The sequence below is a fragment of the Chlamydotis macqueenii genome, chromosome 4 (genome assembly GCF_036417535.1).
Source record: "Chlamydotis macqueenii isolate bChlMac1 chromosome 4, bChlMac1.mat, whole genome shotgun sequence".
NCBI lineage: Eukaryota > Metazoa > Chordata > Aves > Otidiformes > Otididae > Chlamydotis > Chlamydotis macqueenii.
Window position 1 is genome coordinate 4,898,862 of NC_141559.1, and position 16,003 is coordinate 4,914,864.

The 16,003-nt window shown below is 46.4% G+C and overlaps 1 protein-coding gene across 1 annotated transcript in view; it reads right to left on the reverse strand.

Annotated features, from left to right (window-relative positions):
* Window positions 1-7,086: 7,086 nt before the first annotated feature.
* USO1 (USO1 vesicle transport factor) overlaps window positions 7,087-16,003 on the reverse strand; it is a 31,652-nt gene continuing 22,735 nt past the window's right edge. The window contains exons 17-25 of the mRNA XM_086746598.1: window positions 15,647-15,828; window positions 14,557-14,678; window positions 13,476-13,614; window positions 12,175-12,338; window positions 11,506-11,592; window positions 10,675-10,755; window positions 9,688-9,786; window positions 9,008-9,223; window positions 7,087-8,002 (exon numbers count right to left, since the gene is read on the reverse strand). Of these exons, the coding sequence (XP_086602724.1) occupies window positions 7,925-8,002; window positions 9,008-9,223; window positions 9,688-9,786; window positions 10,675-10,755; window positions 11,506-11,592; window positions 12,175-12,338; window positions 13,476-13,614; window positions 14,557-14,678; window positions 15,647-15,828 (1,168 nt within the window). The 3' untranslated portion in view covers window positions 7,087-7,924. The remainder of the gene's footprint in view (window positions 8,003-9,007; window positions 9,224-9,687; window positions 9,787-10,674; window positions 10,756-11,505; window positions 11,593-12,174; window positions 12,339-13,475; window positions 13,615-14,556; window positions 14,679-15,646; window positions 15,829-16,003) is intronic.

Below are 16,003 nucleotides of genomic sequence, written 5' to 3' on the forward strand. Positions count from 1 at the left end.
CTGCTGTGGGAAGTGTACATACGGCACATGCGTGGTTTCAGACTTTCTGAGAGGCTGTTTGGAGTGGGGATTTCCCTCCCTCTGTTTCTCTCCCGAGGAGTCCAGGACTCAGGTGTTTCCTTGGGGCCTAGGTGGATGCAAGACATACATACACACACGCCTAGAAAACCACAGCCAGAGATGTGGGGAGAAACTGAGCGTGGGCTTCGCGCTGCAAGAGCGCACTTCCCTCCAAACTTGCTCCTTCCTTCCAGGCAGCAGCATGGCCTCTGGCAGGTGTGGGTCATGGGCACCATGTGCGAGGTCATCCCTGAAACAGCAGGTACCTGGAAGCAACTGCTTTAACGAGTGTCCCTGTGAAGCAACAGGGAAGAAAGAATAACAGTTGCCTTATCTGCTCGATCAGAAGTGGGCACAAATCTCTGATGAAGAGCTGGGAGCATCACCAGGAACATTCAAGCAGGAGTAGAAGGCTGAAGAAAAATTCTGTATAGGCAGTCCTGTTCTAAGAAGAGCTGCATTTCAAGGGTAAAAGCAGAAATGTGGGGGGGGAATTTCTCACTTTGTCTTTCCTGCTGTTTGCAGAGGTCAAAGCAGGAGGTTTCCAGAGCAAAGGGCAGACGTGACTCAAGCATATATGAAACTTCACCAGGAAATTGTCTCAGGTCCCACGGCAATCACATCGGTGTACTTCCATCGCAGCGCTGGGCCCAGCTCAGACAGTCGCACGCTCTCTGTGCGTAGGAGGAGCCCTCCTCTCCAGATGGCCAGGTCAGCAGCTGGTATAGATGGTGCAGCCAGCCCAAGGGTGCACATCTAGAGGGTAGCTCTGGGCAAAGGGCATCTTTCTGAAGCCATCAGACATGGGTGCTGTAAGTCAGCCGCTTCTGTGGACTTGCAAAGCTCACAATAAACACGTCTTTCTTTGGGACGGCCCTTCAGGGACTCCAACTCAGCCATAGCCAGAATTATCCTCGTGCAACACAGCAGCAAATGTGGGGCAGAAGGTTGCGGGAGGAAGGCAAACCTGCTCAGGCTGCCCAGGAGGTGGCAGAACTCCCAGCAATCCAAGCCCCTGAGACCCCAGGCCAAGCCCCATGAGTTCTGGCGCGCCGGCCGCTCCTGCAGCCTGCAGCTACACATGTGTTTGGAAATACTTTGAAAAGCAGGTAAACTGGGCCCTGCCAGGAAGAGGGGTGAGTAATCGGCTACCTGCAGCTGGGGTTGCTGGGAGCGGGAGCCTCGTATCGGTTGCCCAACCAGCACCCCCTTCCTTCCCATTGAAGCGCATAGCGTGCAAGATAAAATCAGCTCCAGACGGCTTATGACAAAAACTTGAGTGGAGGTGTCTGAGAGGTTTTAAAAAAATAATAGAGAAAGTTTGTTCTTATCCAAGCGGATTTCCTGGAGCGATGAGTGAGCCTGGCGTGTTTCTGCTCTGCCCTTGGCATGTGCCCGTACGTCTGGGCGGGCTGGCACCACCCCAGCCATCTCCCCTGAGAAAGGCGCAGTGCCCCGTGCAAGGGCTCTGTCCGAGCCTGCTCTGTCCTCGCCTCGCAGCAGAGTCAGTCATTGACACATTTTGCACTGGAAAACATGGAAGAGTTAGCATTGGTTTCATTTCCAGATTTTTTTTTCCATTTTGTGCTTTAAAACAGCTTAGAAACCTCTAGTAAGATATCTCGAACACTTTCACCTACCACTGTGATCCCAAGCGTGCCGATATTTCCGGTCAGATAAAGCTTTTCATTCAACCCGGGTCATCTTGTTACTGACTCCTTGATTTACTGAGACGTGAGTAAACAAGCAGCCCTCCAGTCACCTCGCAGTGAACTCTGGAGCAGCAATTTCACAAAAAGGAGCCAGGGAGAAGGGAGAGGACAGGAGAACGGCACAGCGCCTGAGCTTGTCCTCAGCCTGGGAGCTAGCTGCGCCTGCCTTCTCACCCGCCTTTCCCAGGAGCCCCGCAGCCAGAGACGTTGGCTCCGTATCCACACGCAGCAGAACAGGCATCGCTGAACTCTGCAAAAGCTCGGGGCAGGAAGTTGCGTGGAAGTTGAGGCGAACCAAGCTGCTGACGTGCAGAGGCCACACAGAGGATCGGTGGCAAAACAGGTCTTTTGGCTCAGGCCAGCACGCTCCCTCTCGGAGTCTGTTGCTTCTCCATCGAACAGTGGAGTTCAGAGGATGCCAGGCAGCAGCGCACTGACAGGGACCCACTGTGGGCGTGCAAGGAGGAGGCGCTGGAGCGCGGAGCCCGCACTGCCCATGCCCACCTGAAACCCCGGAGCCGGCACAGCGCTTCTCGCAGAGTCCGGCCCCGGCTGTGGGAAGCCCAGCCCGCGCCACCGTGCGTGTGACACAGGACGGCCGTGCTAGCTGCTCTGCCTCAGGAGAGCAAGGCGCTCTCTGCGGCTAAAGTCCAAACCCAAGCTCTGCTACGAGCTCGTGTTTCAGATAAACGTATGTCCTCAGACTGTGCCGGCTGCTCACACTGTTGTAGATAGATAGAGAATTACTAACTTAGAGTAAGTTGTGTTGTAGCTGTTCGCCCTGCAGCTCTGTTGTTTAAAACGAAAATCAAGTTGGCCTGGAGACCCTTCCACTCGTGTAACCTCGTAGCTCAACGCCGGGTTTCCAGCCTGTCGCTCTGGCCTGGGTTTTGGTGCATGCGTGTGAGCACCATGACCTCTGGTGGCCACGCTGGAGCTGGGCGAGCCTCAGGACACGGCAAAGCCTTCGCCAGGATTCCTGTGGCAGGCCCGTTGGGCTGCAGAGCCATCCCTAAGGATGAACAAGGTCCCACTAATGACCTCGGCAGCTTTCCCCTCCCAGCCCAGCCACTGGGAGGAGAACACAGCCTGCAGCAAGCCCGCTCGCCTTGCCTCATCATTTTTGGGGCTGAAAGCATGCAATTAGAGTCAGGAGACCCTTTGCTCTGCACTTCATTCTGAAAGAGGAGGTAGGAATAGACAGGACGGCCAAGGACTTGCGTAAATGTGAGCCTGTTCTCTTACCTAAATGGAGACGCAGCAACAGAGGAGTCAGAAATGGTTCACTCCTATAGCGTGGGGCTGATTTTGCGACCTGTGTGCTCGGAGTCAGCCCCAAGAGCTGGAAAGCACCTCTCTCACCCGGTCTGTCACGTAGCCTCAGCACCCAAGGTCAGCGAGGCGATACTGATCTGGCTGCAACGGCTGCGTCTGCTCACCTGCCTGGGGGGCCTCAGCCGCTCCGCGCCTCGGGTCTCACCGACCACGGGGCCAATTCATTTCTCTTGGTGCTGAGCTCACCTGTTGCTCTCGCGGGGGCCAGTCTGAGCCCCTCCGTAACTCTAACCCCGGCGCACGTGCTTTCTCAGGATCGTCCCGTGTACGAGCGCACCAGCCTGAAGAGCAACGGCTCTTCTGGACCCGCCGTGGTATCTCCCTCCCATCAGCGGGCTGTCTGCCCTCTGATTTATTGCAGTGCTTCTCATGGCACACGTGGTGCCCGCAAGCAACCGCTCAAGACCACTGGCTGTCCCCTCCATGCTCAGCAGTGACATTTCCAGCCTCAAGGCGCAACGCTGTACACCAATGGTATCTTCAGTCTTGGCCTGACCTTCGTGTTAGCCTGAGGATCCGAGTCCATTGCCCCACAGTTTGCTCCCAGTGCGATGTCCTTTAGCAAGAACAGTGTCACAAGGTTATTGGTTTCTTATGTGTGTGGCGGGAAGTGATCACAGGCTTGTGATGCTTATTCCTATAGTTTCAAGAAAGGGAAACATTCTTTCTAGTGAAGTATTTATTAAAAAAAGATCTCTTAAGCCTGTTTGCACTGCTGAACACTTTGTTTTGATTTTATTTTCTAGGAAGAACTTCACACAAATGAAGAGTTTGGTCATATTTGAGCTCACAGAAGACCACCAGCAGGCAGAGGCCACATAACACAGGTAAGGCTGCTTTTGCTTCCCTGAAGTCTGTACTTTGCAAACAACTGATCCAGAAAATGGTGTAACAGCCGTCTTAAAGAAATTACAAAGGCTTCCCGTGTTCAGACCAGGCAGCCTGTTTATCTGCGTCAATGATGTCAGCACGTGCAACAAGCGAGCTAGAAATCTCGGCTCTATTTACCTCCTTACTGTCAGCAGCTGCTTGCTTTGACAAAGAGACTGTGTGGAAAGCATCCAAACGCTGCGCGGAGTGAGGAAAACCACCCTGCATTAATTATGTCCCAGTCATGATGGGACAAGAAAAGATTCCAAAGAATTAAGGATAAATCTGATTTTCGTGACACAGCCAAGAATGCACAGTCAAGCAAATACCTTCTGGGCAGAGGCCACCCATTTGGCGATAATACAGTTAGAACCTAGACACGTCTGCTACCAGCAGGAAGACAGACCACTTGGATGGTGCAATGAAATAATTAACAAAACAGGTTTTCTAATTGGGAAAAGTGCTTTGAACAGGCTCCTTTAAAACCTGTTTGTAACCAGTCTGTCTGTCTCCTGAACTTCCTACCCCACCTAGTTATCTCTTCCTTCATTTTTTGCAATTTCAAACATTTTGAAGTTGCATCCAAAAGGAAGAACTTGCCAGGCATAACACTGCAGAGAACGGCAACAAAAAACTGTTGCGGCATACCATCTCTCGGGAGTGGCACTGATGCCCAGGTGAGGTTGCCAACTCCTGACCAAGACCAGGGCAGACCATTAATCACGTGCCTCGTGCTTTCACATGCTGAGTTTGTGTTTATGCTTGCTTTTCAGGTGATTCCGTCTCATCAGTGTAAGGAAAAGGTTTGTTTATTTTTCCCCATCTTCCTTTCTCTGTTCCCCTTCCCTCTATTCTAGAGAGGCATGCTTGCCTCCTAGGGCACGATCGCGTACTGAAGAACAACTTACATAAATATCTGTTTATTCCTGCCCACAGCATTTTGAGAGACCCTGCAGAAAGACACCCAAAAGACAATAAAGTAAAGCCATTTGGGCCAAGGTGAAAGGTGCGTAGAACAGAGAAAGAGCCTGCAAGGTCACAGATCACCTAGCGGGACGTGGGGATGGAAGAGCAGGTTTCCCTGCTGGTCCAGCTCTACAGGCCACATCAGCTTTCTGGGCTCTCCGTACATGACAAAGCCAAGACGCTTCCTGACACTGCTCCTCCATCGCTACCTCCGCTCTCTCCTAAAGGATCCAACACTCCCAAAGAGCAGCACCGCTTCACGGGACAGCTGACAGCGATGGGGGAAAATGCTCAAGAAGGTCTAAGTAAGTAGGTGTCTTCTCTAAGTAGGGCAGGACAGACTGCCACCGAGCCCCTGGGTTGGTACTGCTGACAGCAGCAAACAGCAGTGCTGGCGCTCACGGGGCACCTGGGTGCTGAGCTGTCACCTCTACCACGGTTCATAAAAAAGGGCATTTTTAAAACTGACTTTCTGAGGCATGCAGAAAGGTGCTCCAGTTCTTCAGATGGTAACACTGGTGAGTGCATCACTCGTTGCAAACTTAAACTCCGTCAAAAATGAGCGTGCTCTTCCTTTACACTTCCTTTTATTTATAGAAATAAAAGCGCCGTTCATAATGGCACATGGGTACAGATGCACGCCTGGCAAACCCCATTGTAGCCCTGGTTATATCACAGCACCTCTCACTCACCTCTGGGAACCCCTAAGTTCGGCTCTGGGTTGGAGTAAAAATCACACTGCAATCCTTATCCACACCGTTTATGTAACAGACATGGAAACTAGCAGGACAGCTCTGTCTCCAGTCTGATGACAGCTGATCCAGTTGTGCGTTTCCAGCACGCTGCAATGAAGTCCAGTGGGAATAGTTAACAGGGCTTGCATCTGGTCAGGAGACAGCACATGGTAGCAAGCAAATAAGCAGTACACGAGGCCAGAACTATGTAATGTTTTAGTGCAGTGAAAGGACAAACAGAGGCACGCGTGGCTTCCAACACGAAGAAGTAGTTTAATTTAAAACTTGCAGAAGACATCCTGATGACAAAATTCAATTTAGGGAAGTTGAACTCAACATGAGCATTAGAGGATCTGACAACTGAAATAATCTGGGTGGTTATATAAAATCCATACCATAAGGTCCAGATTTAAATTTATTTTTTTCTTTAACAGATTACAGGCATCACGCTTAAAAACTCCCATTGTATTGTGCCCGAATTGCCCCCAGTGAGTTTGTGACGCTAGTCTTTGTGACTAGAGTCACAAAGAGAATTGGGAAGGGATAAGAAGGATCAGGCTATATCCATGCATACAGCAGGAGCTGGATAGTTAAATTCATCAGCTATTGGTAATAATCTCATACCATTTCACCTACTTTCTATTAAGTCCCAACACTGAAAGGCCGGGCATTCAGTTGCACTACTTGGGATTGTTATTGCCCTTGCTAACTTTAGAAGCCGTTTATCACTCAGTCCCGTTTGAGACACGAGCTCCAAAATACGTTTGGCAAAGCACGTACAGACCCTTCACTTCCCCACTTTGCACTAAACAACAAAAAAAAAAAAAAAAACCAGTACTCGTTGGCTGTCAATGCTGCTCATGTACTACCTTCAGCTTAAACAGAGGGCCTGGGCTGTCTTTTGTTTCCCATCAAGAGAAGAGTAATTCCTACCAGAGAGAGACTCGTCTAGAGGCACTGAATAGGGCTGATCTCACACAATGTGTTTGTGCTGAGGGGTTGCACGCAGCAAAGCTGTCCATTCTTTTAGAGCTTGTTCACAGCACTGGACAAGCAGCAGGAACACTTCAGTACTCCTGCACTGGGTTTGTCACCTGCAGTTTGTGCATCCTGTGTCTTCTTTATCTTGGTTTTCCTTGCATCATCATTGAAGGAATGATTTTATTTTTTAAAAAGCTGTAATGAATTTAAGCAGCTCCTCAAGTCCGTATTGCTGTGAAATGCAAAAACTGAACCTGCACCCCTATGAGGTGGGGAGCAGAGGGTAGATTATGTCCATCTGCCACCCTAGACTGGATTTAGACAATAGAACATAGTTCATGAAGACAGGACAAGAGAATTAAATGGTTGAGTACTACAAAGGAATACCCCTTTTTATTACCAAAAGTCCAAGTGACGCATTGACTGTATTCAGCTTTTTCTTTTAAAATTTTATTTTATTCACTCATCAAGAGCCAATAACTTATATAAATCAGTGTAGTTTTCATTTCTTTACTGAAGTAGTCAACAAGATTTTTACTTATGTTTATGCTGACTAGGTAGCACATTAGATCTTTAGAAAGTTTATTTCTCTTAGTTTTTCCATAGAGGTGCTACCTTTCTTGCACAGGTTTCTGTGAAACCTCTTTCCTGTTACGAGCATAGCGTTGTGGTTCCCCAGGGAGGTTGCAGATGCAGCCACACCAGGTGTCAAGGCACTCAACACAGCGCAGGTCCCTTCACACCCAGAGAACCAGCCCAGGAGGCCAGCAGTGGCCACCACACGCCGCAGCCACGCCACACCTTCCACCTCACCACTGCTCTTTACAAGGAGGCCACACATTACACTGAAGCTCCATGCTGAAGGCAAGGGCAATGATTCCATCTGACAGATGTTAAACCCAATACTTTTGTATTTAATTATGTTAAGAGTTCCAGGAGGTTAAAATCATAGACAAACGCACAGAACTTCTGGCCACGACAATGAACTGTGACAGTAACATTGTCATCCCCATGCTTTAAACTGTGTCTAAAGCAACTTCTGAACAAGAACAATTCGAGATATTTGTGTAGAACTTAAACAGTAATTTTTGTTGGCTTTACCTAGTATGAAGGGTTTCAGACACTTCAGTAACTTATAGCTAGTCTCACAGTTGCCATTTTCCCACCTGCTTCTCATAAGCAGGTGTTTGGCTTTGTATACCAATAGATTTTTTTCACGCCCAATAAAAACGCAATCTATTTTTCATGGTAACACACAAAAGCATTCTAGTCTTGCTCCTCTTCATCGCCATCCTCATCTTCACCTCCTTGATCTCCAGATTCAATATCATCTTCATCTTCAACCTGAAATGAAGAAAGATCTGTTCTGAGCAGTAACATCTCTTACTCTGATCCAACCTTTTGAAGGCAAGACAAACGCTGAGGGAGAGAAAATAAGCTTAAAGCTAACCTAAAATTATCATTCTGTATAAATTAGTGCTTAGTAAAGGCAGCTGTCATCATGTCACGGCACAGGTTTAAACCTCTCTGCTAAGGCTGGCTGGCTACCAGGAACAGCCGCCTCTGTTCAGCGCCATCAGTCCTGCCCTGCACATCGGCATCAGCAACTTCCTTTGCGTTTCAGTTGCCCACGCAGTTGTGTGAACAGAAACCCGCATTCTGCGCCAACATGGCTGTGCAGTGCTTTGCCACAGCACAAGTGAAGCTGTTCATGTCTTCAAGGGTTCTTACTCCCTATTTAAGTCATCTAAAGTCAGACTCAAAGATTGCTTGGCTACACCTGCAGGATCTACGCTTGCTAGAAACACTTGTCAATAGAAATAATGCCTCTGCCCGCCGCAGACTTGAAAAAACCCTATTCCTGCAGCTAAACCAGAGGGCTGTTAACTACCAAAGTGTACTACTTCCTTCAAGAAGGATGGCAAAAACAACAGCCAGATTGTCTCCCGATAGGAAACACAGGCCCTAGCCTGGTGTTCAGCCACAATAACTGCAGCACAACACCTGCTCATGTCCACCTTCCAGTCACACCTTCCAGTTAGCAGCAGACTAAAGCTTTCTAGTCATCACTTGTATTGTCTGTGGAACCATCCCTCCAGATTATAACACAGCAATCGTCTGCTTTTGAGTTGGCAGGCAGGCTAATCTGACCTTGTCAGCTATCATTCCAGACACACACATGACAGGTAGTCTTCCTCAGAGAAGTTTGTGGAGTACCTCTCAACATCCCTAAGCTGAACACTTCTTTGCAGAGGCAGTCATCTTTTATTGGTGGCTGCCAAGAGAAGTTCAGAAAGCAGCTCTGCCACATCCAGACTGAGAACTCACTTGACCCATTGTTTTGCTTACCGGTACACCAAGATCCTTCAATTTGATCTTCAGTGCAGATAGTTTCTGATCCTGGTCAGCCAAAAGCACCAGGAGATCATCCTGTTCTTTCTTTGACTCTGCAACTTCTTGCTGAAGTCTACTTTTCTCATCTTGCAAGATAGCAACAGTACTACTGGAAGAATCCAGGTGCTGTTTTAGTGATTCTTTTTCCTCAGAAAGGGCTTTGACTTCACTCTGGGAACAGGAAAAATGCCCCACCAAGTTACACCATAAGCACAGGAACAGCTGAAGCCCCGTTTCCTACAAACACGTTCACACACTACTTGTAACGGCTCCCGCCCCACCAAGTGCCCTGTGGCCGTGCTCCCACACGCTTCCTTACCCAACTCCCCTTATTAGCAGCCAGGTGTAAGGCAGGTCCAAGTCTTCCTAGTGGCTGCCTTCCTCCCAGCCAAACTGGATTGTCCATGTCAGAGTAAATCTACTTCCTAGACTGTCCTCACCAACTTCTTAAAGGCAGACTAGGCCTACATTTCCTAAGTGGAAAATGGAGGAGATGCATCCAGCTTCCTCTGTGTAGCCTGAAATATTTAAGATGCTGAGGAAACAAACCACTTGGACCCAAAGCTGTTGTAGAAGTCCTCCTAGCTAAAGGTTGAGTATTAGGTGACTTGGTTTGGTGTTCACCCACTACCAACCTTCAGTTCTTTTATTTCTTGCTCAAGTCGTCCCTGTAATTCAGAGCTGTTTGCTGCCATTGCACTGCTGTCTCCTGACACAGGATCTGCTGTTGTAGTCTGTGGACAAGAAATACAGTGTTAGAGCACTGAACGTCTCTCATACAAAGACAGCAAGCTAAGATGTCATACAGTCAGCTGTAGAATTTCTAAGTGTGTTTTCTTCTTAAAGCATAGCCAAGGTGTGGCAGTTCGATACTTCCTGTGCTGCAAGGCACCAGGAAACAGATCCGTGCTTCCTGAGGTCTCAAACCCTTCTGCCTGACACCCAACATCACATATTGTCATTGGCTCCGCTGTTCCTGTGGCCTGCGCCCCTGCAGCTTCATCTGTTAGCTCTGCTGTGCAGCATCTGATGTTTTTATGCTACTCACTGTTCAAGTTCTCTAGTTTGACATTCACCATGATCTAGTCTTGAGGACACAATCACCTTTTTTTAGCTATGCTGTAAGGCTTTATTGGCTAATCTTTTCAATACACAGCTAAAAAAGCTCTGAACCTTTTGGAGGTCTGTGCAGGCAGATGCAATGACCATTTGCTATTCAACTGTACGTCAGCTTTCAAATTCAGTATTCTCAGCTGTTTGAGAATAGTGATCCCTCCGATGTACATGATATCAAGCATTTGTGTCTCACAAGAACCTGCTTCCTTTGATTACGGTATAACCTTGAGACACTGAATAGCTGGTATCTCGTGGTTTAAAAAATACCAAGGACCAGTGGCCTCATTGAAAACTTGTCTGAAAATCCCCTCTTCCCTCATGAAGAATTTGTCTAGGTAACATGGTTACTTCATTTCAAACACCGCTGGAGTCACTTGCTGATGTGTACTCTAAAAACAAGCTTGGTTTCAGACAGTAGCTACAGACAGCATAAGCAGGAAAGCCAAGTCTTGAAGATTTAGTCCCCAAAGAGAAAAAATAAGCAACCTCTCCACTGGTACCATTACCTGTAGCTTTTGATTCTCCATTTGAAGCTTCGAGATTTCTGCAGACTGTAGTTGTATCTGACTCCTGAGCATTTCTAATTCCTTTGGGAAACAAAGACAAAACATACTATTAAGCTAATTTGGTAAAGCAAGGTACTTATTCAGATGATGTTTTTCTCAAGTTCAGTGCTACCAGACTGCTTCATACTAGCATACATGAGAGGAAAGCGGCATGTCGCTCTCAATAAGAGCACAGCAACCATTTCTCTGGAAAACCAGAATAGTCAGCAACACAAACTGTTTTCTACCCTGCTCTTGCAAACTCTCATCTGTTGAGCACCCAACCGAGGCACGCATCCGAGGCTCAGTCGTGTTTATAAAGGAGTTTTACACCACCAGCGCTCCCCTTAGCATCCTCTACGCTTTACCATGCTTGGTGCAGAAACCCGTTATCACTTATTAGTTCTCTAATCACAGAAACTCTGCTAGGTATTTTTTCAGCAACAGCTACCTTAAATTACCAAATCTGTCCATATTTAAACACTTACTCTATGCCGTACCTCTAATCCCAGAAGCCTTCGTGTCAACATTTAAAGCTATGTTTTGCAGTGGATAAACAAACAGATTTTGCAAATATAGAGTGTCAGTTCAGGTGCCTTCTGCTGGCTCAAACCTGGTTAGCAAAACCTACTCATTTTTGAACACATAATCTTGATGCTCCAAGATTAGTACTGTCAACACCATTAAAAACATCAGCATATGCTCAGGAATTGATGCTCCTCTCAAGTTTGCCAAAGCTCCCTTCCCACCCCAGGCGACCACCGCAGCTGCGCTGAAATACCACAAGCTCACCTTCTGGAGTTCACTGTGCTCCAAGCCACCAGATTTGCTGGTCTGTGAAGACTGCTCTGTTGTTCCCGTTTCCAACGGTGAAGACCTCTGTAACAGCACCAGGATAATCAGTCACAGAACTAGACAAGACTGAAGATAGTCATGTTGTCAGAACACAAAGGAAGCTGTGTGCTTGCATGATCAAATTCTCCAGCAGAAAAGTTGCAAACAGGCTAGGAAATGCAGATCATAAGGCTCTCCAAATGCAGGAGAGCAGCTGGACGGTCTCCTCTAAGGTGGATGCAAAAGCATCTTTCACGCATTCAAATGCAGAAGACATGCGAAAAATAAAAGCAGAATGTGTCATATTGCATTTTGACAAGCAGCTACCTTAAGTCTGTCTTAGGCATTATCCCCTCTAAGCTCCTAAGAGAGGCCTAATATTTTTTCCCCACCCAAACATGCTAAAAACCATCTGATTCTACAGTACAACAGGTCAGCTGCACAAACAACTCTTGGGAAGAGGCTCTGCTCAAGCCATCTCCCACCATATTTCCCATTACCAGCATGCAATCAGCTATGATTGCTTGACTGCCATCATAATGAAGACTTACACAGCTTATTGCAAATTATATTTCAGAACAGGACTTGTAAGCTGCATCAAGTTCTGCTGAGACAGTTAGCACTTACCAGTTTCTCAATCACAGAATCCTTTTCCCTTAACTGCCCTTCCAGCACATCATGCTTGTTTTTCCATTCTTCCAACTCCTCTTTCAGTTTGCTCACGTCTTCCATCTGAATGCCATTCATCTGAAAGGTATCACCGTGGGAATTATGGTGCTGAGTGTCCTTTCCTAAAAGGCAGAGTTGATAAAAAACGTCTCAGACACCAACATCGTTTTGAAGTTAGCTGCTAACACACCGATGTAAGTATTTAGTGCCCATCCTCCTCCCGTCCCACGGGGCAACACAAGCCACGTGAACTCAAGAACCACAGCGGAGTATTGAAGAATTCTCTAGCAAAAGCTGATTAGAGCTCTAATTTGTCATTCCTTCAAGTATGTGTGCTTCATGAAGCATGCTGCTTCAGTCGTTCAGTTCATCGACAGCCATTCTATGAGGAAGGACAATTGTTTCCTCATGTATTTTTAATCATAAATAATCCTTGAGGCAGAATTACTTTTTGCAATCATGCAGTATCCAGCTTGTCAGGCATCTTGACCTTGGAATAACTTGAAGGCAGTGTCATGATCTCAGCATTCAGTTAGCAATCTCTCTAGTGACAGTAATAGGCCTCATCTCGCTCATCTGCCACATCACCGTTGGCTCCCCGGTAGCCAACAGTTCCACAGGAAGCTTCAGCTCGAGCTGCTCACCAGGCACAGCGGCAGGGAAGCAGCCAGGGTGACGAGGAAGGGCTTTGCTTTTCAGCATGGGCAACCAAAGTGATACTGGGATCAGGTCAGAAGCTATTACCAACCCCAGTATTTCCATGTGTCCACCTAAATGAACCATCTGGTGTACAGCGGTCATCTTCAGGTACTTGTTTTCTCCAGGAGCAGGCCTACGTGGCAGACAGGCCCTAGCTCAAGTGCTCAAACTGATCTTGCACAAAATGGTACTATTATTTCCAGAGACCCAGAACTTAAGCACAAGGCAAGAACAGGTCATACATCTTGTTCACATTTTCAAGCTGTCCTCTCAGTTCTCACTGTTTTATTCTGTAGGTTTAAAGGCACCTAAAGCAAAACCTGGTCTTTTAGATAATGAAGCAGATCTGATGCTTTAACAAAACGGTTTGCCGTGCTCAACATCAACCTGAAAAAAAGGTGGTTTATCTCTACGGGAACTTCTCATACGCTGCAGAACACACAACAGCGTGCCTCAAGTGACAGAAGTTTGTCTGCTGAAGCTGTTCTATAGCTTGCCATAAGTCACACCAGGTCTTTGCACTAGCAAGACTATTGTTCATTATTCTTTCTGGAGCCTACCTAGCTGTACTTTAAGGAGATTATATTGGTCCTTATGCTGCTGGATCTGCGACACTTGCTGTGTAACTGTTGCTTGGAGCTGTTCATTTTGAGATGTTAAAGTGTTAATCCGTTGTTTTAATTCTTCAAGCTCCTGGTCCTGTGAAAGGAAAAAAAGCACTCAGAGTAGTAACACTTGGGAACACAACACTACCAGAAAGGCAAATAAAGACAGAAAAACCTCAACTACACCACTACACACTACTGATTAGTGACACTGTCAGTGCTGCCTGTGACAGATGAGCAGAAAAGCCTCATGACAGAAGTCTGTCACACCAAAACAAGGCCTTCCAAATCTTTTGGAGACCTCCAGCATCCCCAAATCAGGGACAGAAGTAGAAAAAAAAAATCTGATTATTTTAATTTTTGTCAATCGCACTGAAGCCTGCAAGCATTTGGTCCACTTCAGGAGTCCTTAAAGAAGTCGTGGTAATCGCAGTTATCACTTGTTCAATAAAGCCTCACTGGCAGTTCAGAAGTGCCCCCTCATTCCACCTCCACCACTATATTGTGTCCAATCCACATCCCTAAACTGAAAACACCTTCCCCACTAGCTATTTACGTTAATTAGCTTTGCTCCTCTACTTCTCAATCTAAGCTGTAGCAACAAAACAAGTTAACTACCATTGGAAAAAACTTGTTTTTTCTGCAAATCCAACCACAGCAGCTATACCCAAACCTCACTGACAAAGTTCATTTCTTCTTTCAGCCACATTTCATCTGTCATCTTTTCAAAGGTGAGAGAACAGAGCTAAGAATTACATCTCCCTGCGAAGGGCTGTGAGGTCTCCAGTCACACATTTGAAAAGCAACACTCCAAAGAGTCTTTACCCCAGGAAAAGAATTAAACTTAACCTGTATTCTCAACACTGACGTTTCAGTTGAACCAGAACTTGGCTTAAGTGGTTTCAGACATGTTTTCTGCGTTCCTAGATTCGTTGTTACTTGTTTTGGAACTCTGGTTATCAGACTGCACTGCGCTGCCTCCGAAAGCCAGAACAAACAACTTCTGGAACACATGCACAGTGTAACTCCCTCTTACCTGCTCTCTGATGACTTTTTTGTAGTGAGTCACAATGTTGTCATGCTGTTCCAATGTCTTCTTGACCTCCTCCTCCTTTTTATCTTCCTCACTGGACTTATAAATAGCTTTACTAATGACACCTGTCAAAAACAGTTTCTGTCAGCTGAAGCCCAGTTCACATATCTTTTTTGTCCTCACAAGTCTCACAGCCTCACGCAATTTCACTGAGTTCATGGCATTAAAAACTCTACCTGCACTTTGACAAAAGCAACTGTCACAAACAGGTTTTGGAAAATAGGAAACAGCATTTTTTTTATAGCAAGGTTTGCACACTTACTGCTTGACACAGTTTCAGAAAAGCAAATGAGTGGTTTGAGTTGTTCCGATCAGAAAAAGTGTGTTTTACTTGCGTTATGGCTCCACTATAACAGCTGCCCAAGCAGTTGTGCAGGTAAGTTAAAGACTTAGGGACAAGGACAACATGCAGATGGAACATTATTGGGCAAAATCATCTTTACTGTTGCTGCTTCGAGGTTTTTTTCCTTCTCCAGACTGATTCAAATCAGGCAATATTAATAAACAGGAGATGAGGTAGATGTTAAGGGTGTTGACAACTTGTGTCTTTTGGGAGGGAAAGAAGACACTAAACAAAGTCCTCATTTTCTAAAAAGCTAGGTAATTCAGCATTCCTAATTTTTCCTAATGAACCAGTTAGAAACAGCAAGTACCTAGACTGCATGCTTGCACAAATCAAGCTTCTATGACCCACTGTGTGTGCTCAATACTTCAGTCTCGATGTGAGCACAGGTAAATACAGCTCTTGGCCACAGCCTGGTAACTCACAGCATGTATTAAGAGTCATTTCACTTAAAAATATGAAGTTAAACAGTTAATACAAACTTGAATTATGGGCTTGTACTGGGAGTATTTTGACTAAATATTTGAACTGCAAGGTCGAGTGTATGATCACTCACAGCTACCACTGTAACATCTCTTTCAAAAAAGTCCATTTTAGTATCATCACACTTCTCTTTGGAGGGTTACATTCAGCACATTTGGTAGTTCAGTCATCATCACAAGAACTACAGAAATAAGCGTAACATCTCACCTTCCAATTCCTTTACAAGCTTGGTAAATTCATGATCAAACATCATATGGTCTGGGCTAGAAAAACTAGGCTGTGGTTTCTGAGCAGCTCTGGAATAGAGTTCATGTTTGCTAATGAAGCCCAGCTTCTCAATGAAGTTCTCCCTGCCAATCCTCTTCTCTATCAGCTGTTTCAGCTTCTCTCTAAAAGGGAGAGACAGGTCAATCACAGTGCAACACAAAGAAATGAATCCATCCTTCCCTCAAGCTGGTTTCTGCAGTTACAACTGCAGTTACTACCCTGATTATCTCTCTCAAGTCTCAACCACACCAGATGCTTTGCATTCAAGATGCAGTTTTTCATTGCCACAGACATCTC